Raw genomic sequence first — 26229 nt, 5'->3', positions numbered from 1 at the left:
CTTACAGTCAATATTATCATGACCTCTAGTGAAAAGAAAATGCTTCACTGGGTGGAAAAAAACATTACTTTGTCTTCAAAGAGAAAAGAAAAGAGTGACAGTTCTGCTTTCAGCTGTGAAAAATCTGTCATCATCCAAGGTCTCGACTTCTAGTTTAAAGAAACATTTAGAGCAATTGTTAATGTTTGCTACGCAGACAACCACTAATAATAGCTATACAGATAGGGTTGCCATCTGTCCTGTATGATACAGGACTGTCCAAACTGAATCACATGCAACAGCCCAAACATCTTGCTCAGTGTCTCTGATCTGATGTTGCAATTCTTAATATAACTAATGCAACTGTGCTTTATATTGACTCTTTATTTCCTTTAAATGAAATAAAGAGTCAATATAAAGCACAGTTGCAGAGGACTTTGGAACTGATGTCTAAAAAACACAAACTGGTGCGTAAAAATTCACCTGAATGCAGGACATAAAATGTCGTACAGTCCAAAATCTCATGAGGGAGGACCCCAAGACCCCCTGCTTGATTTGTGTCCCTATATCTAGGGTTGATAGCGAGGTGTCCCGTATATTTCCACATTGAAGGTGCTAACCCTATACACAGACCAGCATTAGCATTGTGAAGTCTGAATGCCTACTTAAGTACTTTTAAATGTGCATAATTATTGCTACTAATCTAAATGTGTATTCATTCATAACGAATGAGGGAACAGCTATTAGGGAACAGCTATTAAACTATTAATAAATGTACAACAAACATAAAACACTATATTAGGCTGAATGATTTCACCATACTTTTTAAGAAGTAATTAGTAACTGTATTAGAAAAAAACAACGTTGTTGTATGGTTACTCCTGCTAAAGTCAGACACAAACTACAAAAAAGTATTTAATAAGCAATATACTTTTCTTTTAAAATGCAGTATCAGGGAAGAATAGCTATGATGCACAACGCAGTAAACTCCATACAAGAACATTCTGCTGTGTGTTCACCCACATACATATGTGAGCAGAAACACACTCCTGCAACAGACAATTTTGTTTCACCACTTAATTGCCTTACTTAGCCTCACTGCTTTTGTAATGGGTAATTGGTTGTCATGACAAACACTCGGTCTATTCATAGCCCTGAGGCTTGTGCAAAAACCCCTCTGCAAAAACATTTGAAGACAGGATGCAGAAGATTTCAGATGGAGGTTTTCCATGACTCCGGAAGCCAGGACTAAGGGGAATGATAGCCTGTTATTTCTGTTCTCCACAAATAATCTGTCAGGCTGATGCAGGGAGACTCCTCAGGACACAATGAGCCCCACCTTTCGGTTACATGACAGAGAATAGTCATTCAGTATGGCTAAGAGCCCTACAGCATATTTTCATATTGAGAGAGGACTAGAGTATTATGTCTCTGCTGAGAGAGGATAAACAGCTTTTCGGGAATTTATATACTGAAGGAAAATAAAGAAAAAAGAAATACCATGAAACATTTTCATCATGCTGATTTAATGCAAACACACTGAAAAGCCTCTTCTGGGATTTCAAGTGTCTTTCTTTGTGAGGCGCAGACAGTGTCATGACATGTAAGCATCAAACAGAGCAGACTGCATTCTCCAAGACCTCCAGCCACGTGTTACCTAAACACATGCATTATTTATGTAACGAGGAAGTGAATAGGCAAGACAGTGAAGGATCTGTGGCATCCAAGTCATGATCATGTAACAAAATGTTGAATTAATCATAAAGACAGAATCATCTACAGGTTTTCAGTCTTGTGGAAATACGGCAGATTCCTTTTTCTTTTTTTTTATCAAGAAGCAAAAGTCTCACTTTTCACTGTGATGAAGATGTTACTAGACAATTGCCTGCTTACATTTTCATGCATCCATCCATTAGCTATAGGGCACCTGTCCTTGAGCCAGTCCCAGCTAACACTGAGCGAGAGGCATTGTATACCATGGACAGGTCACCAGTCAAACAGAGGGATGATGCTTCGACACATACAGCCATTCACACTCACATTTACACTTACGGGCAATTTAGAGTTGCTCATTAGCCTACACATCTTTGGGGAGTGCGTAAGAAAACTGGAGTACATAGAAGAAACCCACACAGGCATAGGTGCAGTGCTACCAGAGAGCACCAGAACGACACTAAGCCACTTTTTTCTCCAAGTGTGGATACTGAATATTCACAATATCTCATATATATTTTTAAGCACTTTTAAGCGGCAAGGGAGCCAATAAAGAAAAGATGCAGCAGTCATATTATTATTTAAGGACTGTTAAAGATTCAAGGTTAACTTTATTGTCGCACAGGGTGGAAAATTTGTCTTTGGGGTTATTACCCACGCTGCATTACATACAAAAGATATACAAGCAAAGACTTGTACATCTGACATAGTTATGAGAGCAAACATGTCAGCAATAATAATACAAACACAAGAGGACCCTGTTTACTAAGGATTATATATCGCAACAGACCTACTGCAAATAACGGCACAATACTACCACTCCAAAATAAATACATCAGAATACAGTTCCAAATTAAATATTGCCGTGCGGTTAAGATGTCATACTCTACAGACTTAAGAAAACATCCTGCATAAATCTCCATGAGTGATTCGCAATGTCATGCAATGAGTAACATGCTAGTAAACATTCCACCTTAAAAGCTGCCACATCCCTTTGAGCGGGACAGTCAATTCAATTATTTTTATTCTTCAGTAGCTGACTAGTAAAAATAAAAAGGTACCAAAAAATCCTTTTGGCTTATTTACTTGTGATGCATTTGCAATGACACATTACAAAGTCAACTTAGTCAGCAGGTGCTGCATCCTCAAGGGCTGCAGGGAATGAAAGTTTTGCATAGCCTCAAATATTAAATAAGTTTATGACCTCTGCCCGCTGTGCAACCTTTGATCTTACATGACCATAACTTTTTTTTAGATGCAGTTTTGCTAAGAACAAAGTGAAACATTTGTTTTGTGAAAACACATTGCAACAAAGCTAATTAATAGTGGAAGGAGTCTAACTAATAAGATAAAACTTAATCCACTGATTGGATTTTTTTTTCCACCTAGACACAACATGCACTTTGCCATTTTATCATAGACTATCCACTTTGCTGGTCCATTAATTATGTATTTATTATTATGTAATGTATTTGTCATCTAACGCGTCTGAAACTACTTTGTCAAACTCGTCTCAGAATGAGGTCTCCTGATATTTGCATCTGTTAAAAGTCACAGTGTAATGGCAGCGCCTAATATCCTTGTAGCATCATTCATTTCCTGTCTTTCTTTCAGCTTTATGACCTTTTGACCTACTAGACCTTCATTAGTCAATTAGAGATGGTTAGCTGCTTTCATAAACCATCTCTTGGATCATAATTGAAGGCTCTCTTGCACACTGCTCAACCCACACTCATTGTCCCACACATGACACACACAGACACACACACACACACACAGAGTAGCCTTTTGCTGTCTTTTTAGTAACCACGGTGATTGGCAAAACAGAGAGGAAGAAAGGACAGAGGGAAATTGGTTTTCTTGGATGGGGAAGGTGAGGAGAGGGTTGTCTCACAGGAAGGGGTTTATTCAGGTGTGACAACATGGGAATCATCAATACTTCACTTGTCTACGCTTTGAAAAGGCAAACTCTTTAACACAGTTCTCTTCTTCTTCACCCTCCATTGAGTCGATCCTCTCACATTAACACTGTTTATCAGAGGGGGTTATGTATATTGATTATCTGAAAAGGTGATTTTACTGTGAACAAATGGACTCACTGGGAAGAGTAACTTAATTCATCATTTATCGACCCCCCCCTCCAGAAAGTGTAGGTTCAAATGCCTTATTTTCTTCCCTCTACCACAATAGAGCAGAAACCCTCAAGCAGCAGATAGGAGTCCTGCGTTGTTTGGAGTGTTGAGCACACAAGAAATGAAATCAATGGTTTCTTTGTGTGGTTACGTGACAGAGAAAATGGGTGGAATTACACTCGCTTGTGCAATTATATGAGTCAGAGATATAACACAGACACACGCATGCAGAGAACAAAAGAACAAGATAGAAACGAATATTGTTGAAGCTGCACTTTCTTCTTGATTAAACACTTCTATTGTCACTTTATTCTCGTAATATGGCAGCAATACACATGACACTGCCAGCTGGTGGTGACACAAAACCAGACTGACAGATGCATTTTCAAATGTGGAGGATATTAATCAAGTGAGAAGGACACCGCTGATCCTCAGGCGTTAGCAGTGATTGATTCTTTCTGACTGATTGATTGATTTAGTTCAAACAAGCAGTGAGCTGGCATTTTCTGACACTCTTGAGGCAAATATGTGGCGACAAACCCTATCATTCAAGCACCTTGAAGACACTACTGATTAAGTCAGCCAATGCAGACACGCTATTTCTTTCATCATGCACACATACGCGAAGCAAAGAGTCTTCCTTTACCTCAGAGGATGGCAAATGAAGTTTTCTGTCTGTCATTGTCCCGGGTAAATAACTCCTCTCTGGGGGACAAAGCCCCTTGTCGTTTACCCATGGAAAGAAATGAGCTGTTTCCATCAAAAAAACATCCAACCTGAGTCATCCCATGTCTGGCGGCCAATATGTTTGTGCTTCAAATTTTCCTTCAACCTTAATCTTTTTTTCATTTCCACCTCAATTCCGCTCAATTCAAGGCTATGTCTTTTTTTTTTCCTGAGCAGACAAGTACACTCTTAGAAATGAAAGCAGTAACCAGAACTGTGAAAGAGTCTTACAGGAGAACCCTTTTTGGTTCGTGGTAGGCCCTTTTACAGAGGTTCCACTTGGAGCCCTTTCTGAGAGTTATAGATAGAATAGTTACAGAACCCAGGGTTACACACTCAAAAATAAAAGGAATGGCTCAAACTTACATTTACATCTACTAAGGTGTAATTTTGCATGATATAATTTGATGTTTTCAAGATGAACATGATTAGGTTTTGCATGAAATTCAACACCTTAACATTTATTAGCGTCATTTATGTTGAGATTTACTGAGAGTCTAGTTTGAACTCATATCCAGACAAATCTTACGCAAAACATATTAACATACAAACATATAAAACAAAAACTGATTTATGTTTGTTGTATTTTTGAGTTAGAATCTACAGTTGTTCTTTGAATTAACTCAAGTAAACCACAGCAAGTGTTTACATGTGATTAAATGTCTTTCTTTCTGTTGGGCCAATTTAAATTACTTAGGTTATATCAATAACATTTACTAGTGTAATTTTAGTACTGTAAAAATAGTTGGACCAATCCCATTAAATTAAGTTTGACTTAACCCATGAAAATAAGTTGAATTAACCTTAACAAAGTAAGCTAACTCAACTTAAGGAAATTATGTTGTCCCAGTTGATTGATTCAAATGGCTGAAAGAAAGCCATTTGAAACCTTACAGCTGACTTGTTATTTACACTGCACAGAGAGCAATGCACTTTGGTCTGTTGTGTTGTTGCTGTTGACGTCACTACTGCTTTGCATTGTGGCAGACATACTAGAAAATCCTCACATGCTGTTTTAGCCTACTGAATAGCATGTTAGTATGGAATTCCAGATGCAGCCCCTCACAAAGAACCCTAGACAAGCCTTTTTTTCAAAAAAAAAAAAAAGGTTCTTCAGAAGCAAATGATTCTGGGTAAAACCTTGACCCTTGACCCTTGAGTGCACAGAGGATTTTGTTCTGGGTATCCAGTAAATCTCACAAAAATGTTTGTGAAATTATCTGTCACTGATTATCTTTTTTGTCATCCCTTTTTATAATTGCCTCATCTTTGAACAAAACAAAACAAAGAGCTATTAGACTCTTCATCAGACTGAATTCGTTTCACAGTATCAAGACTCTGTAAAAAAACAAAACAAAAAAAAAAGACTGGTGTAAAATGTCACACCCGGATGTTAAGCAGATCTGACGCCGTTGATTTCTCTCAGCTCTGCGGGGCGCTGTGCTGCTGACCATGTAGAGGTGTGAGTGTGACAGTGGATGAAAAAAAAAACCACACACACCTTGTGTAACCTGCGTTTGGCAGCTGCTCCTTTAAGCTCACACACAGGAAACACACAAACATGCATACACATCAATCTCGTCTGTCACAGCATCCCTGCCTGTCACCATGGTAACGCCCTAAAACTATAGCCGACTGGCGAAAGATTGACTGTAGACAGGAGTAACTTGCTGTGATTTGTGTTTTGTGAATTAACACGTACGCACACCCGCAGATGCCAGTCAGCTGGAAATATGCTCACCTTTTCACCTGACAATTGTTAGTAATAACCAGTGGATACAGCATTGGTTCCTCTGTATATATACTGTGTGATGATGCCAATTTCATTCTCATACAACCACATATTGAGAGGGATGCTATTTTCCTGAACTGAAAAAAAAAAAATCAAAAATACCTCAGAAAATATTTCGATCTTCTCTTCTCTTGTGAAATAGTCCCCTGCTTTATTTAACAGACCCCTCAGACATGCCTCAGGTATGTTTTTTTCTGAGTGACAGTTTGTGGTAGATGTTCCCATCTGAAACAGGTTTGTATTGATTTGGGCTGTGAAGGGGACAGGAGATTGATCGTAATGTGTGACAGGCCTATTCCCTAAACTTGTAAGCCTGCCTTTCTAAGAATGCCTCAGGTCAGACAGAAATAAACTAATGAAAATGACCTGTTTGTAGTGGCCTCCTCACAAATCAATGCATGCAGCTGTCATATAAGAGACTTCCTGAGATGTCAGAGACATTAACTGGCAGCTGAGAAGGAACATTGACTAAATCACTGAGGCTTTCTTTATCAAAATGAAACATCTTTGCATCAGATAATCCACCGCTGTAAATGGAGAACATTTGATTGAGATGTTTTATTCACCACTGTGTCTGGGTGGGTGCTGTGACGCATAAAGCAGAAATACTGATGATTCAAAACCAATCAAAAAGAGATTCAAATCATCCTTTGGAAAGAGTCTTAACTGTGACAATATGTCAGGCTGTGTTTAATCATGATGGTTCTCTGGAAGCCGCGTCTGTGTGGGTGGATGTGAGACAGACAGACAGACAGACAGATTTAGACAAGACAAGATTTAGATGGATTGCACGCAAAAGATAATGTAATAAACCATCATGGAAAATAACTTAACCATGAAATAACTTCATCTCAATTAAAAGCAAAGCTACAAAGGTCATATTACGCTAAGTGGCAGTAAGCAGCCTTTGTGAGCTTTTTAGAAGGTCGGGGTACGTTGATATATTTCAAAGCAACATGAGACATCTAACAGAGCTTTTAGTGAATTGGCAGGTGCATCAGTCTAAAGCACAGATATTTATATTTATGTTATTTTGTGTATTTTGTGTTATTTTGTGTGTCTCTGGTAATAAGATCAGTTCAATCAGTTAATTGCTGTCTCACACTGAAAAAAGTGTATTTCAGTAGCTGTTAAGGTTCATGTTTTAAATAAAATCTGCAGTTTTGTGGACCCTGTTTCCTTAACCTTCTATACTTATTTCAGTGAAAGTGAACTGATTAGGTTTCTTTTAGTGTCTGATGTCATGACGTCCACATCTTTTCCAGATTTTCCGCCCTGCAGTTGAGTTGCCAGTTTCTCTTAGTGACTCTGAAAGAAGTTTGAGTCTAATTACAAGACAATATTATGTTTTGTGATCAAATAGTGCATTGTGTTGTATAGTCAGAATAATACTACGTCAGGCTAATATTATATAGCTTGTTAAGAAGCTGTATTTTACTTTTGGGAAAAGCAACTAATTGAGTTGGAAAATGACATTATATTTGACTCAAAGCAATTGTGTTCATCTAACTTGTTAACTTGAGTCGAAAAACTTAATTGTGTGTATGCACACAGAGGTAAATAAGTATCATTACAAAATAAAAACGGTTAACATAAGCCAAATTGTTGATGAAAAAACAGGATTGTTGCTGTTTATTTCCATTTCCATCCTTATCACCTTTACCCTTTGTCCCAGATAAAAAGAATAACTGCATGTCCTACCTTTAATTCTCAGCTTTTTTATTTCTGACTGTTTTTTCCAGTGCTGCCATAGTCATTAGATTTACTGAGTTGCCTCATTTATCAGTCTTAGATTACTGCTGCTGCACCATGTATCACTATAACTCAGCATCTTACCTGTACTAATGCCCCTCATTAGATTGGTCAGAGTTTGTTCAGAAGGGTTTGCACAGTACGATTAGTTTCTCCATTTGTTGTTGGATGAGTACGAGAGGAAATTGGGGCAAATTAATCAGCTTCAAAAACACAATACAAAACACTGATCATAGCTAACGAGTAACTGGGTATAGTAGACAATGAAAATGTAAATATATACATTTCTGCACTTATTACTCTTAAATAATTTCTTTCCAAAAAGAGATGGTAAGCAGAAGACTTTCCTTACCTGCTGCTTTGAATAATAATAATAATAATGAATAATAATGTGCAAAGCAGGTAATTTTCTGTGCAATCAAAATGATAACAATGTCAAGAAGCCTGAACACTGTAATAAAAAGACCACATCAGCACTAAAAGTTGAATGTTATAATATATTTACAACAGGAGAGGATGCAGCACTTACATTTGTCTGCAGAGATATGAAATAATGCAGTTACCAATTCTGAAGAGTCAAAATAGAAATCTGAAAGACAAATTCTTATCATCTCCAAAAAATCAACATGTTAGATTGACATGAAAATGGGTTTATTGAGCACTGTGTCTTGTTAATACAAAGCAAGATAGACAAGACTAACGGACCCAACAGCAGGGGTGTCAGACTGTGGACTAACTGAGGACAGGATGTAATGGCACAAAGTTGGACACATCAGCTTGCGAAACAAACTGTGTGCTCTCTTTTATAAAAGCCAGAGTTACTGAAAGCAAGACTTGAGAAGAGAGAGGATCCAGTCTGTCATGCCTCAATCACAGTAGAAGTCCATTGCCTGAGAAAAAAGGCAAAACATAATGAAATAAAACGAGCTGCATTTTGAAAACCACCTATCACTCCAGAAAAAGATATATCTCAGATATTGTCCTATAGAAGAGACAAATATACTCACAGTTGTTGGAGTCCTCACTGTGTCTTGCACAAACTTGACTGTCTCTTTCACCATGGTTGCAGGGAAGTATCCAATGATGCCCATCTGGTCCACATACCGGTCACTGTAAATCTGCCAGTGACGACATACACAAGTTATTTAAACATTTAATTTGATGCCTTTCTTGACATTTTCAGAAAAGGCCAGAAAGTTCACACTGTTTGCCACATCTGAGGCTTTAACATGCAACAAATATGCACATACACTTCCAGACCAGAAGACTCCGGCGCCCTCCTCTGGAACGAGTTTAGAATACACGTAAACCATCTGACCCTTCTTGATGTTGATGAATCTGCAGTCAGGGGCTATGAAGTCATCCAAGGCTGTGGCCATGGAGAGAACATCTGATAAAGTACAGAAAACAAAAGAGGACAGAGAATATTATTATATTATCAAATGTTCCAGACATATGCATCTTATTGCATGGTTTTTTTTTAGCATTCTCAGGATACACTCTGTCTCTTGCCTCTCACTTACATGAGCATTCTGCGTCTCCGCAAATCTTGTTGTCTGCTAGTTTATCCATGAGGATGGCCCTCGCAGTCTGCTGCAGCAGTCCCACGCAGAGCAGAATCACCAGTGGATAACCCATGCTGACTGAACGAGCAGAACCGAGGCAGTGCCGTGCGTGCATGCGGCTCTGGATGTGGATGTTTGAAGGAACTTAAGGCTATAAAAATCTCAAAACACTTCTCTCAGCCAGGACTGAATGGGCTGAGCCCCTGCATCAGAGGTGGCCTGACCAATCAGTGTGGAGTTTCAGAAATACCACGCTCTCTAGAACTATTCATTTCCCAGAGGGGAGTTGGCTGACTTCTCTCGAATCTCAGTTCTCTGTGCAGGAACGAGAAGTAACAGTTTATGTAAACAGTGTGTGTTGGGTTCCATAAGAAAAAAGACAATTTGTGTGTTGAATACAACATGTTGTTCCTCAAACAGATCTTTGAGTAAGTGCCAAATTGGACACTGGACAGATGTTTAATAACTTTTAAGGTATTTTATTTAACCAGTAGAAAAAATTCTACTGATCATTTTTGATAAAAGTGTATAATCCAAAATTAATTTTGTAAAATTCTGAGCTAAGTTCGTTAGATATTTCATATATATTCAATGCATATCACTAATAGTGCAGAGCAACTGATAAAATGACAATTAACCCAAATAGTGAATTAACCCAAATAATGTAGCGACTGCATGAAATTTGAACAGAAATTTGGACAGATTTTGAGCAGATTTCTTCCTGTGAATCCTCCAACAGACATGGGTTTTCCTGCTATTGTTAGAAACCTTTAACACAACTTTCTCTCTGTATTATGTAATTTTAAAAAATCTATGTTTTCTGCTCCCTGATGCTAGCTCTTTGGTTGTTTTAACTGCATACTTTTCTGTGACTACAGCTTGTGTTCAGGTCTTCACCGTGCCCTTATCCTGTGAGATTTTTTTCTTAGTTTATATCTGAAATATTAATCTAAATTTTTTAAAAATGACTATTTCATTTAATTTTTTCCCCACAGATATGATTGAAATTATGAAATATTGTCAAACAGGATATATTTTCTTTTTAAAAAAGTTGTCTTACACCCCTTAAAATCATGTAGGTCTTACAAATCTCCCCATTACAATTTGGCGACCCCTGGTGGGGGTTGGAACCCACAGGCTAGGAACCAGTGATCTAAAGGCCTGAGATGAAATACAGTTCAAATTAAATTGTTTCAAATGGAAAATTGCATATTCTTGATGTGTAAAGTGTAAAAAACAATTCAGGCTTAAAGAGCTGAATGTGATATATGTTGTGCAATGCACTACTTGAACCTGAATTACCACCAGGGGTGTAGTGGGGGATAAATTCTAGTAAACTTATTTTATCCACCTCTTTGAAGTAAGGCTGAGAGCTTACTCATCTATTTTAAAATCAACTGTATCAATCAATGAAGGGAAACAGGGTGGGTACAGCACAGTTTACGCATCTCTGTATTTACTACTACACCCCTGTATACCACCACTATAGTAACTGCAACAACAGGAGCAAATGTAATGTAATGGAGCTTGCTAGCAACAACTGGTTCAGCTGAAATCTAGTCTTGTCATTTGCAAAACAAATGTGGTAAATAAATTTAGCCAAACTCAGTCTAAGCAACATTCAAATAGTCTACAGGAAATGGTCAAACATAATAATGGTCAAATGGAGGAATACAGAAGTCATATTTTTAACCAAACACCTGATGGCGCTCTTGTCTCCTAGCCACGGGCAACTCAAGAGTATGTCAGTCTGTTTCTTTGAATGTTTTTAGCAAAGGGGAAAAAAATGCCAATTTGACAATTAACCAAAGGCTTCAACTCCACTTTGATGCTGTAAAGACAATATAATTGCTCAGATTTATAACACAGGGAGATGAAGAAAAACACAAGAAAATAAACCAGGTTTTATATTATTATTAACAATAATAATAATATTTTTGGAATATTTTGTGAATAACTTCTTATCACTATGATGTCACTGAATGTGAATACACAGCCAGGGAAACTAAAAGGAGACATTACATCGACTGGTGCTCGTTCTTTTGAAACCTGTGGGAGATGCATGGAGAAATCCAACATATTGTATGACCTTTGATGAAGAAATGCCTCTGAAACAATAAAAATGCACGCTTCAGAGAAAAGCATACTGAGTGATTTTTCCAGCCGTGTGCACTTGTTTATTTGCTGTTGGTCTCCAAATAGCATGACTGACACTGCATCTGCTACAAGCTTCAATAGAACTAGAACAGTGAAGTCTGGAGCGAATATTCTCTAGTGATGTAGAGACAGCTTCTTCTTACTTTGTGTGATGTTGTCTTTTCAATGTTTTTATCTTTTATTCTTTGTATTTCTATTTATTTCTAGTCATGAAAGCATTGCGTGATGTCTTCTTTTTTATACTTTTAAGTCGACATTATGTAAAGACGTCTTTTTTATTCTTAGTTTTTTATTATTTTATTTCTGTATATTTAAAACATGTCTTCTCCGGTTTTTACTGCTCGTATCTTATCGTTTTTTCTTGCTGTGTTTTTGTGTCTTTTGCTTTGTGCTCAAATCTACCTTATCTTTTTCTAGCTTTTGTTTTTCCCCAACTGTTTCGTTTTCACTTATTTTTCTTTTTTAGTTTCCTTGTACACAACTTAAGTTGTATTTTCATTTAAAGCCTCTACGCCAACCTTATAGGTCAAATTCAACTGAAGGATCTCTAAGTGTGAGATGATGACTTTGATGATTGATGATTTTTTTTAATCTTATATCATTATCTTTTGCAAAGTAGTTTTCTTTGTAAACAAGACTGTAATTGTTTCCTTTTTCGTCTGATGCAAAGCTTTGCAAAACGCTGTAGTTGTGTTTGTGTGCGCACGCTGTGAGAACCTGTGTAGTACGACAGGCGGGGTTTAAACTCCATACGACCTCTTGTTGGTCAGAAAAGCAAGCACCACTCACTCGCGCTGTGCCTTTGTATAAATCAGGCACCCCCATTTGACGTTTGACTCTGACGTAGGACACTGTAAACTCAAAACGATAGTCTCATACGGGGCTGTTATTGTTCGGTTTGAAGAGTTGGGGGAGGTCGGTGCTTTGTTTTTATTTTGGCGTCTGTAAGCTGCCATTAAATCCCCTCAAATACAGACACCCGCATGCCTGGGTCGCGCTTTATTTGAACAATATAGCGTCATATTTATCCAGGTGGTGATAAGCTAACAAGTTAGGTCCCAAAGTAGCTGATGGATGCGCGGGTATCGGAGTTATTTGGCTCAGGAAATAATGGACACGGCTCTGGATCTCAAGGTGTTGCGTCCAACGGGAAGCAGGGAAATGGGTATGGGGTTGCCCCCAAAAAAGCCTGCGTAAAGAACAACAAGAAATCCAAGGCGCGATTCTCCCGCAACTTCAAACCAAGCAATAACACCCCGTATCTACCTCCAGAGGTAAGGATGAAATTACTATTACCGCTACTGCTAATCAAGCTAATATTATTCACGACCTATATCAAAGTCTGCTAGTGACAGTGTAAACTTAAACGGGTGTTTGTGTGCACGTTATGATGTATAATTTCATCGCGCTTGGTGTTAGCTGGTATCCTGCCCGGACTTGTCTTTGAACTCGCAGTGACACGTAGGTTAGGTTAGCTAACGTAGTCGGAAACGTAAAGGGAAATGAATGAGATACTTAACGTTATACTCGGCTAACATAATGTGTGCAAACTTACATTTGCTGTTAACGTATAAAGTTAGTAATTTGCAGGAGTTTTACAGCAGTAAACCAACTGTGTGTTTTATTAAAAGCCGCTTCGTGTAGCCGGCTAGTTTTTAGCTAGCTAGCAGAAGAGGAACAGCTGTGTTTGTAAATATCAGGGGGGCGGATGTGTAATGTCACTATTACAGCCCCCTGTCATGAGATTCACTCTGTCGGAGACAGTGTTACTACAGTATAAGAAAATATTACATTAATAATTTGTTTATCACGTTAGTTACATAATGTTAGCTTAAGCTTGATGATGTTTACGACCAGGTCATAAACTCATAATGTTGATGGGGACAGTGTCAACATATTGCATGACTTAATTTGTTTGTTCAGCTGATGTTACCAGCAGAGTTATTATGGTGCTGTATTCTTGTAATAGCTTTAATTTTTGTTAGTTCAGTTAGTTTCCATAGTGCTTTTGCTTGTTTCAGTTTAGTTTTTGTTGTTTAAAATTTTAGTTTAACTTGTATTAGTTTCAGTGTTAGGTTTGTTTTTATTACTGTAATTATAATAGGGGTGGTATTTGTCAGGTAACTGACACATAGTCATGTAGACATCTGTCTCAGTAAACATCTGTCTCATAGCCTCTATGACTTGTCTTAAGTTTTAGTCTTTGTCAATTTGGTCAAGATTTTTAGTACATTTCCTGTATGTCTTTGGTTAATTTTAGTTGTGTAAGTACACAAATATGTTTTTAGTTTTAGTTACATATAATAACCCCGGTACCCAGCTCCACAGTCCTGCACAGATTATAATTGTTAGCAATAGAGTTACATAGTGCTATACATGAAACAGAGCAATACAAGAATATAAAACCAAAGTCTCAGTTAGCAAAGGCAGTATTACATGAGCAAATTCAAACATGGGTAAAATAATGAACATTTGAGTTATTTGCTCTGCTTGTGGGAAAATGGACAGGTTAATTTTAAATGCATATTGACTTTTACACATTTCTGTGCTTTGTCTAAAAACACATTAAGTAGCTGTGAATTAAGGCCAGCTAAGCAGTTAGTCAATTTGTATAGCTCTCAGTGTGGCTACCTATTCACAGTAGTGCAGTGACTGCTCATTCAGTCAGATTGCTTTTCTTTGTGTCTTTTAACAAATCAATAGCCTGTTGTCTCACTTCTCTACAGTCTAACAGCTGTTGTTCCTGTTTGTCTCTTTTTGTTGCTCTCCCCGTCTCTTAGGCTGAAGAGGGAAATATAGAATACAAGGTAAGCAAATTAGCTGTAATGCAAGGACTGTGTTGCACTCAAATATTATAGTTTGGTGTCCTTTCAGTTGGGTTAGTTGTTTCATATAACATTAAAACAATGGACAGTAGGTGTTAATTGTTTTTAGGGATTGGGTATCAAGAACACATACTTAAACAATACCTGTTCAATGCTCCTGGACAAATGATATTGGTATTTTGTAACATTACATAGGGGTGGGCTCACTTCACTGTATTAAATGAAAATACAGCTAAATGTTGTTACTCGGGAAACTACTCACATCTGCACTTTTTGCACAATATTATGGCGAGTAGTATCAAGAGGAGTGTCGATAAATATCTATATAGATTAGCAGCATCAGGTTTGATATCTGTATCAATAAAATCCTAAAGATATCCATCTGTATAGGTGGTATAGGTCAATCAGCATTTCAGCAGTATGTAGATAATGTGAAACTAAATATAAGTGGTCTCACTTTGCCTACCATGGAAACCCAACACCACTTTGAATTAGCAAGAGCATTTATAGTATCTAGACAGCCGCTTCCCCCGACTTTATTTCAGACTTTTATTCCCTCAGCCCCACAGTAATCCCCTATAATATTAGTTCTATGCATCAGAATTATTTAACAACCAACTAGAACCATTTAACTTTTCAAAATCCATGTTTAAGTTCAGTACCAATCGTTTGAATCTTACCTTTGCCTAGCTGAAGCTGGTGAACCCCACGCAATACCGCTTCGAGCACCTGGCAACGCAAATGAAATGGCGACTACAGGAGGGCCGAGGCGAAGCTGTCTATCAAATAGGTGTCGAGGATAATGGTATGCTGGTGGGACTGTCAGAGGACGATATGAGAGCATCACTGAAGACGCTCCACATGCTGGCAGAGAAGTAAGACAAAATATGATCAAATTCACTTGTTATTCAAACTTAAGTGTTGTAACCCTAACAAATGGTAAATAAATGTATTATTAACAATGGCAGTTTCCAATTCATTCTAATGTAACTAGGGATTTTGCAATTGCACAATCAAAACACCGCACTTCATTTTTTGCATTTTGTTTTGATTTTTTTCTGACAGAGTTGGAGCCGACATCACTGTTCTCAGACAGCGAGAGGTGGACTATGACTCTGATGAGCCTCGTAAGATTGCTGAGGTTCTCATTCGCAAGGTGCCAGATGACCAGCAGGTTAGTAGGTCTACTGTGAAGAATGTTGCTTTTTGATTGTTCTTTTTTTAAAATAAGATTTTATTTATATTTCTCAGTATATACAATATACGGTTTCCAACAGTTTCTTAGATTTTGACCACTCGATAGTGATGTTTTCAGTGGCATTGTTGTCCACCTATCCTACACTATAACAACAAAAATAATAACCAAAGAATCAGTTTCTAAAACACAACATAAAAAAAAAAATGTAATTGAACTCTGTGGATACCTCACTGGCTGCCTGGTTGTTGGTCTTTTGTTGTTGATATGTTCATTGTTTTTAAATCACTGATTATTCTTTGTGTTTTTCCTGCAGTTCTTGGACCTGCGAGTAGCTGTGCTGGGTAATGTGGACTCTGGCAAGTCCACTCTGTTGGGTGTTTTGACACAGGGTGAGCTGGACAACGGGCGGGGAAGAGCGAGACTCAACCTCTTCAGACATCTGCATGAGATCCAGACTGGACGCACGTCAAGCATCAGCTTTGAGATCCTTGGCTTCAATAGTAAAGGAGAGGTGAGAAAAAAAAATTCAAAGCCTGAGATGTCTTGTGTTTTTTTGTTTTTTTTTCAGGTCATTTATATGTAGGCCTATATATTGCTCTGGCAATGTAAACATCTGTTTCCCATGCCAATAAAGCCTCTTTGAATTTGAATAAATCATGTGTACTAGTAACTACAAACAATATCATTAGCAGCACAAGTTAAACACATTATGATTATCTTAGGGTTTCCTGATCACGTTGTTCAAGTAAATAGGACAAGATAATATGCTTTTGTTAATAGTGATGAAGTGATTAAGACCAAAAAAAGTTAATACATTGTGATATTAGTCTTGCTGACCTTACATTTTTAGATAAAGGACTTTATTAATCAGATAAATAACTGTGGAAGATGTCTACTCCTTTTTTCTTGATATAGTTAAGATCTTGACACTGACTCTGATATTTATTTTCCCAGGTTGTGAATTACAGTGAGTCTAGAACAGCGGAGGAGATTTGTGAGAGTGCCTCTAAAATGATCACATTCATTGATCTGGCGGGTCACCATAAGTACCTAAAGACCACCATCTTTGGCCTCACCAGCTACTGTCCAGATTTCGCTATGCTGGTCGTCAGCGCAAATACTGGCATTGGTGAGTATTAAGAGTTTTAACAGATTGAACATTATTTTATGCCAGTTAAAATGTATTCTTGCCTCTCTGTATGCACTTTATCCAGTCACTGTACTGTTCAAATAAGCCAAGCTTAAAGGGGGTCTGTCACAGTGACACTGGCTGGTAATAGACTGGCAGGGCCAGTCTGACGGAGAACTTCTGTTTGTGTACACCACACCTCCACACTGTAGTGGACAGCCGTGGCTTAGCACTTTGCAAACATTTGATATCTGAGCTTATGTAACACACCACCATTCCTACCACAGCCGATTTACCCCTCCTCCCTGCCTGCTGATACTAGTCCCAAAATATCTCAAATACCATTCATTCATTGCTGAGTCCTCTGACCTGCTAGAGTTAGCTCTGAGCCTGAGACGTGCAGATGGCTTAGTAAGCAACATTGCTGACCTTGCAGACAAGACTTAACACAAGATATGCCCCAAATACTAGCAGGCAGTAACCTTTTTCAGACGGGCAAGACTTGTCAATATGCTGTGATGAAATATCTTGATAATTTAAAAGAAACCAATCAATTTAGACTGAACTCCCCTGACATTTAAAGCCTCCAGACACACAAATGTTGTCATTCTGCCAGCAGTGTGCCTTTACATGGGTCATTACATTTGAACAATTAGTTTTATTGATAAATTCTGTAGTAGTGACTTTTGTGCTTTCACCAACCCTCAGATCTTTTACGATAACAGCAGCTGAGACTAAGTGCAGGAAACGTGTACCATCCCAGACTTCACGAAGGATATAGTTTGAAACAGCCTTAGTGATGACACATTGTTTGTTTTTACTCCTGTATTTGTTTACCTTTCTTGCTATAACAGTCAAATACCCTTTTGATTTAGTTTGTAGATTTTGTAATAATGATTTGCTGTCAGAAGTGGGATTCGAACCCACGCCTCCAGGGGAGACTGCGACCTGAACGCAGCGCCTTAGACCGCTCGGCCATCCTGACATGTTATTCAGGGTGTTAACTGAGCCAGATGACTGTGAGGGGGAGGGGGTTTGCCAGGCTTAGCATGTGTGCTCAGATAAGAGCACACTGTGGTCACTGCTTGTGATCTCCTGTTTATAATCTGTGTTTATGGAAGCAATAACCTGAAATAGCACATGATTATGAAGAAACCTGTAGTTATATTTTATTTTTGCAAATGGCCAAGGGACATAATTGAAACCTGAGCCATGGAGACTTGCAACTTAGGACTACAGCTCACACACTATTGGAGTTATTAGATGAACTCTGGGTGCCGTTCATTATGCTAACTTATGCTTCAGTGCACCCTCTCTCCTCCAGTGACCCGGAAATCATTCCCTCTCCGTCATGGAGCATCTTCCAATTCCTTAAAGGACCAGTGTGTAGGATTTAGCGGCATCTAGTGGTGAAATAGCAGATTGCAACCAATTTGCTTGTGAAGAATGTAGGAGAAGCTACAGAGGCCATGAAACTCACAAAGGCCGTATCCAGAGCAAGTGATCAGTTTGGCCTTTCTGGGATACTGTAGAGACATGACTCTGTAAAAGAGGACCTGCAGTCTATGTAGATAAAAACGGCTCATTCTAAGGTAACAAAAACACAATGATTGTTAATTCCAGATGATTATACACTAATGAACACATTTATATGTGGTGTATTATTATGTAGATAATGCAAATAAAAATAAATAAATTGTTTAAGTAATTGTAACTATTAACACTAATCCCTACACAGATTTAAGATTTAAAAGGATATTAAATGATAATTGAAATCAATAACTGTAATAATAGGCTGCTCGGACTAAGTGATGTGAATAAAATCAAATATCACAATATTTTTGACCAAATACCTCGTTATCAATAGCATATATATTGAGCAATATGTAGGGATGACATATAAGGATGCTTTCACAAATTATTAGCAATGATATTTTTGATAAAAAACAGTCGGGTAAGTTCAGAGAATTACATCACTCCTCTGTCCTCGTGTCTCATTCTGGCATCTCTCTCACGTCCTCGCTGAGAGGAGCTAAGACGTTAGAAAGAGACCCAAGTGAGGGAAGCGAGGAGACATGTTCGCATAATGAAAAGCAGTATTCAGCTGCTGTCTTCCTCAGAAAAGAGATTTTAATCTCAAGGAACATCCTACTTAAATAAATGTTTAATAAAAACACTAATACTAATATATGCCTTGCCATTTTCAGTCTCATTCAAGGTCATTTTGAATATGTGATTTCTTTGATATTGCAAAATGCTGTTTGTAGACTCAAATCCAAGTCCTGCGTTTGAGAGTTATTTTTGAGACCTTTGTCTCGGCTGAATTCCACCAACATCTTAAGTCTCCACACTTGTAAAACACGTTGTGTTTCCTGCTTTAAGAAGACACTGTTTTCTGTTGTTCATGGGGTAAATAAGGTCCTCTTGTGATGGGCAAAAGCTGAGAATACTTCCTCTGTATTTTGTTCAGCACATTCATTTTACAGCAAACTAGGGAGCCTTTATTTGCATGCAATTCTCATTTTTCAACTTTTGACCCCTCTTTTTGCATCACTGGTCAGTCTGCTGGTCACCTGAAATCCCACAATGCCTTGCACAAGGTGATTTGCAAGGCAGTGACTTAGTGTCATGCTGCCTCTAGTGGGTCCTCACCGTTACTTAGGCATTACATTTGAACAATTAGTTTTGTTGATAGATTCTGTGGTCATGCATAATGTGGTTTCACCAACCCCCAAACCCTCTAAAACAGCAAGGGAGTCTTAGTGTGAAGGAAAGTCAAATCAAATTTTATTTAAATAGACCAAAGTCCTGTGCCAAATCAAATACGTGGATCATTAGACCTCCATGGCGGGCTGGGTGGGGCCCGGTTTTTTTCACAATGAGATGGAAACAGATGATCCGGTGTGATGGACCTTACTGGCAGCAGCTAAAAGAAGAAGCCTAAAATCGTAAATCACTGTTTCCCTTTGGGAGCTTTATAATACACTTCACTGTTCAGTGGACACCACCCTCTCTTCTTACACAGCCTGCACAGTTTTTTGTGTCCAATTGTGAAGATGTATTGTGTGTTATTTACTATAGTATTTGTTTACTTTTACTGCTGTAACAGTCAAATACCATTTGAATTAGTTTGTAGGCTTCCTAAATAATGATTTGCTGTCAGAAGTGGGATTCGAACCCACGCCTCCAGGGGAGACTGCGACCTGAACGCAGCGCCTTAGACCGCTCGGCCATCCTGACATGTTTTTCTGTGCTGGGGGAAGGGCCCCTGACACTCACAGCATGTGCACCCAGATAAGAACACACTGTTACACACAGAAATGGCAAGGAGACATAAATGAAACCTGAGCCTTGGAGACAACACTCACAACTTAGCACTCCAGCTCAAAGCCTGCTGGAGTTATTTGATGAACTATATTCAGCTGCTGTTAATGTATGGCTGGCTGGTTTCAGTATTTTGTAGGTCAATTTGAACACATGGTTTCTCACACATTTTGGATGAGGTTGTAGACTTAAACCCAAGTTCTGTGTTTTGAGTATTTTTGAGACATTTGTTCCTGTAAAACCTAGACATTATTTCTGTGATCTTTAATTCATATTTATTTATGCTTCAATTTATGTACTTGTAATGTAATGTGTTGCTGTGTTTATGTTGTTGGTGTCTGTTCTAAAAAAGGACATGCTGGGGAAACGAGGTCAAGAATGAGAACCACCTTAGCTACGTAACAGACAGAAAGAGGACACTGTCTGCAACCCAAGAGCAACAGCTTTAATTATGAAACAGAGTAATGGATCTGTGTAATGCATAGGGTTCGTCTTAGGTTGTATCTGTGATGAGCCAAAAAGCCAAAGGGCGGGTAATCGCCTTGTATCGTGTTGTCATGCTTTACCAGTTAATATTGGCACATTCACTTTACTCATTACTTTTACATAGGATGAAGATTTTTTTTCGTGCACCTTTACCTTGGATGCACTTAAGTAACACGCAGCTATCAAAACAACTTGCTGCTCAGCTGACCATAGTGTCAGGGTATTTTGAATCCCTGACCCTGACTGTCTCTGTAAATGTGTGTAATGGGTCAGTACCCTTGAACTCCTTAGTGGTGCAGGAGAAGCTGAGACCTGTATCAGTTTCTCTCACGTGCCAGTTTTGTTTACAAAGAAACATAACCCACCAGGCACGTCCCCAGGACACTACTGCCCCTGTGAGAAGCTGTGTTTAGAAAAGTTTGTCTTGTTACATGAATGGCATAATTACCATATATGGTTGAATATTCTATTTGAATTTTCTTCTACTGATGACATAACAATCAGACGTCATGGTAAAATTCTACTTGGTCTTATCAGACTACATAAAAGTTCTCTTGACCCTCAGACTCACATTAAGTGCCAGCAGGTAAGCAGTGTTATCTTAGGTCATAGCAGTCCTTTCCCTCAAGGATGTGGACTTCCGTATGAGCAAGAGCAAAGTGCACTGAATATGTAGGGCAGTCACGATATCAGATTTTCACTCCATTGTGGCCAAAAAGATTTCATGCCAACAATATTATCCAAATACCCATAGGAAGTCTGTTGGCGTGGCTGCGTAGTATTTCAACTGCACCACACCCCCTGGAGCTGATCACGGCCATTCTAGGCAATGCTTGTGATTTCACCCCAGTTATCATCAAAACCGGCGATATCGCAAAACCCCTACCTGAATGAGTGCATTTGATTGAGTGAACCCCTAAAACTAGACCTAACTTGAAGTTCTGTTACATTCCCTTTCCAAGCTGGTACGACACGTGAGCATCTCGGACTTGCCATGGCCCTGAAGGTGCCCATCTTCATCGTCGTCAGTAAGGTGGACCTGTGTACGCGAGCCACAGTGGAGCGCACAGTGCGGCAGTTGGAGCGTGTCCTGAAGCAGCCCGGATGCAACAAGGTGCCCATGGTTGTAGGCAGCACGGATGACGCCGTCACAGCAGCGCAGCAGTTCGCCCAGTCACCCAAGTATGAAGCAATTACATATGCATAACTGAATGAACACGAGCCATTTAATGTTTAATGGTTCTGTGTATCCATCTATCAGTAAATGGTATAAAGTATCCAGTGACGTCTGTGTGTCCTGATCACACGTTTGTGCTCTCCCTGGCAGCATTACACCCATCTTCACCTTGTCCAGCGTGTCTGGAGAGAGTTTAGATTTGCTCAAGGTCTTCTTCAACATCATCCCTCCTCTCAGTAACAGCAAGGAGCAAGAGGAGCTTATGCAGCAGCTAACAGAATTTCAGGTTGGTCTGAGATGAAGTTTGTGTATGAAAGCGAGCAATCCGCTGGCAAATATGTAGTCTCTCAGATTCAGTGTAAATACATCCATGCTACACAGACATTGTTTTGATGTGATTGACAGCAGTGTGCATCATTACAGGTGGATGAGATCTACACAGTGCCAGAGGTCGGGACTGTAGTGGGAGGTACTCTGTACAGGTCAGTGTATTGAAATGCTTACTTCATGTTCTTCCGTTCAACTTCCATTTCCCCTTTTGTTTATGGACTCCCTCTGACTCGCGGTTCTCTTGACTATGCAGTGGTATTTGCCGTGAAGGAGATAATCTGGTGGTAGGACCCACGGACTCAGGCCAGTTTCATAAGTTGACCATCGGGAGCATCCAAAGAAACCGTTCGGCGTGCAGGGTACTCAGGGCCGGCCAGGCAGCCACACTCGCCCTGGGCAACTTCGACCGGTCACTACTACGCAAGGTCAGACGCTTTGTGTGTGTGTCAGATTTGTCAAACCCTTTTCCTCTGTACTGTTTGCCGGTCTTAGTGATGAGAGAGATTCAAGGATTCTTTATTTGTCACATGTGTAGAGATACAAAGTTTAATATACAGTAAAATGAAGGGGGTGCTCTTTTCTGATTAGGCTGGGTACTGAACTTCAGTACTTTGATGGTACAGATTGAATTGCTTTGGTATGTAGTATTGAATATTATATTGCGTGATGCACTGAATGCTTATCTATGTGTGTATGATATCCGTTTGTTTTCACTTACAGGGCATGGTGATGGTGAGTCCGGAGATGGATCCTACCATCTGCTGGATGTTTGATGCTGAGATTGTGCTGCTCTTTCATGCCAAGACCTTCCACAAGGGCTTCCAGGTTACTGTTCACATTGGCAACGTGAGGCAGACGGCCACCGTGGAAGCTGTTTATGGCAAGGTTAGTTCATCCACTGAGCCGTAACTGTTCAGCCTGTAGTTTGTGGACTATTGTCTATCTTTTCGTCTCATTCTTCTGATGCGTGATTGTACCACAGGAGGAGCTAAGGACGGGGGAGAAAGCAGTGGTCCTCTTCAAGTTCATCAAGCACCCAGAATACCTGAAGGTGGGCGCTAAGGTGCTCTTCAGAGAGGGCGTGACCAAAGGTATCGGCCACGTCACCAAGCTGCAGCCCATGGCCCACTACCAGCCATCCCAAAGTGAGGAAGACGACGCCTAAAGTTTCTCAGAGAACTACATCAGAAAACACCGTCCCACCCAAAAACAAGGTGCTTTATAAACAACCTCCTGCTTTCTCCAAAGCTCACTCTGCCCTTTTTCCTTTGACAGGATTTTATTGTTTTTTCACCTGTTCCAAAGCCTTGTTGTTCTCATTTGTCCTCTTCAGCCTTTTAAATACTGCTGATACATGTGTGCTTTCTGCTGTCGAGGTGTAAAGAGTGTTCTCATGCCACTGAAAAAGAGGAAACCCCCTTCAGCCACTTCTTAAACACATTCACCTAGCAAGAACACATTATTGCAATGCACAGATCAATAAATGGCAACTAGGGAAATGGCTGTCTCACTCTCACGATGAAGTGCTACTTACACAGTTTACACCTAAATGCACTCCTAACACGCTTTGAAAGACGATGCAGACACACACTTGCACTGAAACATAAATGCCAATGTTGAAAAACCTTTTGGCAGATAATTGTTTACAAGCTCAACAACTTGCAAGTAAGAGATGCTTGGACATTAAGGTGTAACCTGTATCACCAGTGTCATTGTTGTCATCACCCCACAGCAGTCTGTCTGTGTTACCAGCTGAGTGCCTGACTGATTAAGACATGAATATGTGAAATATGTGAGATATTATAGAAGCACTGAGATACTTTTGTGGTTCTCAGACACAGCTTGTTAGTTGTATATAAGCTAAACCATCTTCAAGCTATATTGCTGACAAGGGCACTTTATGAAGGTAAAGGAAGGAGAGCATTGCGAGGTATGCAAAGTTCGAACTTGACGCAGTTTTTATGTCAGCCTGCCGCACATTGGCTAGTAACTGGTTTTGTTATGTCACATGTGTCTGTGAGAAATATGTTTTTTATTCACAAAAAATGCCTCACTATAGTGCAGTGAGATCTTGCTGCCTATGTTTCAAGTGCTTTAGTTACTCAGGTCAGAGTAGATATCATGTTAGACAGCATTCCACTCTCACAGAATGACTCCGTTGGAGGTTTCTGTTGCTGACTTTTGGGGGGGGAGGGAGGTTTTGAGGAAAAAAAAGACAAGGGTTGTTTTTCCCAAAGAGATGTTTTAATTATATGTGAAGCTGCCTATTGATGCAGCTATTTAAAAGCAATTATATTCGAGGTACTTGATGTCGTCTCTTTACTTCAGTTACTGATGTCACTAACTTTAAGGGGGTTTAACACAGTGCCTGGTGGAACTACTTTCAGAGTAGCCTTCCATTATACCCCAGAGTTTTACAACTTAGTAAAAAATCTAATGAAGTTGGTGCTACTCCTTTAAACAGCTTTTGATATTTAGAAGACGACTTTGAAAATGAATGTTAATTGCTACTCTCTCTGTTCAAGGCTGCTGTTGGCCTCATTATATCTGTATTAAAGCATGTTGATGTGACTTATACATAGATTGTTGTCCCACTTACATCAGTGATAGAGAGGACAACTGAAATGTGTGCCCTGTTTTGTTGCACCCACGTTGTTGTTCTGCACTGTTTGTGTGCACTCAAAGAGAAAACTAAGACCGCATTTCAACCAAAATATTTTATAACCTTTCTGAAGTTCAATCAGGTGTTTGTTTTAATGCATCTGAAAAGTGTTTTATAGATTTCTAGTAGTTCCAGATTTTACTATTCATTCAAAAACATTTTTCACTGTTTTCACAGCAACATCTTCACTTTTTTTGAACTCACGTTTAAGACCTTTCTTTCCTTTTCATTTAAATTGTAACATTTTAATCATTATTTGGGTGAAATGCAATATTTATGTACAGATCCAATTTGTGTATCATGATGTACATGAATAAAACTTTTATTGTCTCTTTAGCAACTGTTTCATTTTGTTGTCTTTTACAGTTTTTTTTTTCATTGCTTGAACACAACACAGTGGGAGACAAAGTACATCTATAAATATGAACTTGTTCAACCTTAATTTGTGTGTGGTACAGTACAGTACAGTTACTGTTTTGCAGAAGGATGTTAAAAATGTGTGAAACCAATGAGTGTTAACACATTTGCAGTTGATAAGGTCATGATGAAGATCACAACACAAAGTTGCTCAGTGTTTTGAACCATGTCATCACCCACCCAGTGTTTTGTGTACTGGATCATGTGTTGCAGAGCCATGACTCACTACATAAAATTGAGTTTTAAAACACTTTTGTTTCCTTTTCTTGTAGTGCTCCTCCTAATCTGCCTTTCAGCTGATGAAAGACAAAGCAAGAGTAATTTCCTCATTCAGCTGTCTATCAGTACGCTACAGAAGAGGTAAAAAAAAAAAAAAAAGTGTAAACAAAACAGGATGACTCGGCTCGTAACAGTGCAATTTCTCTCAGCCTACTGGCAATCAGTATTTCAAATGTATCTTTTAACCTTTATTTATTTAGGGGAGATTCACTGAGAACAGTTCTCTTTTTCAGGAATGTCCTGATCACATCCGCAGTGTCACATTCACACCTGGAAGCTGCACAGTACAACACAGTCTGATCTGCTGGCCACTGAGCAGCCACACTGGAGCGGTTGAGGTTAATCCTGCATGCATGTGGGAACGTCAGAACTGGTCTGGTGACATCACATACACAGGAACACGGCAGACAAAAATGTTTGGCTGGTAACTAATAATTCACGGCAATTTATTGCTCACATTAAATTTGTAGTGTGGTGTTAGGTTGTAAGCATTAGTTTGATGCCCACATAGACTGGCCATTTATAAGGATAAACCCTGATAGCAAGTGGCCTACAAACAGATTCAGTATATAACACACATTTGCTC

At 39.1% G+C, this 26229-nt stretch overlaps 2 protein-coding genes and 2 non-coding genes across 4 annotated transcripts; 1 reads left to right on the top strand and 3 right to left on the bottom strand.

Annotated features, from left to right (window-relative positions):
- Positions 1 to 8723: 8723 nt before the first annotated feature.
- LOC146315478 (otoraplin-like) lies at positions 8724 to 9844 on the bottom strand. The gene is made up of 4 exons (XM_084736139.1): positions 9618 to 9844; positions 9345 to 9484; positions 9102 to 9212; positions 8724 to 8984 (listed from the first exon to the last, which is right to left on the bottom strand). The coding sequence occupies exons 1-4, from the start codon at positions 9772 to 9774 to the stop codon at positions 8961 to 8963; spliced, it is 432 nt and encodes a 143-aa protein (XP_084592265.1). The 5' UTR covers positions 9775 to 9844; the 3' UTR covers positions 8724 to 8960.
- Positions 9845 to 12648: 2804 nt separating this feature from the next.
- gtpbp2a (GTP binding protein 2a) lies at positions 12649 to 25283 on the top strand. The gene is made up of 12 exons (XM_084735314.1): positions 12649 to 13090; positions 14597 to 14623; positions 15332 to 15516; positions 15707 to 15815; positions 16153 to 16350; positions 16794 to 16968; positions 21741 to 21960; positions 22106 to 22241; positions 22379 to 22437; positions 22539 to 22710; positions 23006 to 23170; positions 23268 to 25283. Exons 1-12 carry the CDS (start codon positions 12887 to 12889, stop codon positions 23448 to 23450), a joined length of 1833 nt encoding a protein of 610 aa, XP_084591440.1. The 5' UTR covers positions 12649 to 12886; the 3' UTR covers positions 23451 to 25283.
- On the bottom strand, positions 17871 to 17953 carry trnal-cag (transfer RNA leucine (anticodon CAG)). Its single transcript has one exon. It is a non-coding gene; the product is annotated as a tRNA-Leu (tRNA).
- Positions 20126 to 20208, bottom strand: trnal-cag (transfer RNA leucine (anticodon CAG)). Its single transcript has one exon. It is a non-coding gene; the product is annotated as a tRNA-Leu (tRNA).
- Positions 25284 to 26229: the final 946 nt, after the last annotated feature.

This window comes from Lutjanus erythropterus, chromosome 14, assembly GCF_056507025.1.
Source record: "Lutjanus erythropterus isolate fLutEry1 chromosome 14, fLutEry1.hap2, whole genome shotgun sequence".
Classification (NCBI taxonomy): Eukaryota; Metazoa; Chordata; class Actinopteri; order Lutjaniformes; family Lutjanidae; genus Lutjanus; species Lutjanus erythropterus.
This window is presented reverse-complemented; position numbering and strand designations above follow the sequence as displayed.

Bases quoted from the DNA above. Each gene is read 5' to 3' on its own strand.
- LOC146315478 (XM_084736139.1), bottom strand. From the start codon at position 9,774: ATGCACGCACGGCACTGCCTCGGTTCTGCTCGTTCAGTCAGCATGGGT. The intron at 9,485-9,617 runs GTAAGTGAGAGG...GTACTTTATCAG, and splicing joins CGGAGACGCAGAATGCTCAT to ATGTTCTCTCCATGGCCACA. The intron at 9,213-9,344 runs GTATGTGCATAT...CGTCACTGGCAG, and splicing joins GAGTCTTCTGGTCTGGAAGT to ATTTACAGTGACCGGTATGT.
- gtpbp2a (XM_084735314.1), top strand. From the start codon at position 12,887: ATGGATGCGCGGGTATCGGAGTTATTTGGCTCAGGAAATAATGGACAC. The intron at 15,816-16,152 runs GTTAGTAGGTCT...TTTTTCCTGCAG, and splicing joins AGGTGCCAGATGACCAGCAG to TTCTTGGACCTGCGAGTAGC. The intron at 22,438-22,538 runs GTCAGTGTATTG...TTGACTATGCAG, and splicing joins GTGGGAGGTACTCTGTACAG to TGGTATTTGCCGTGAAGGAG.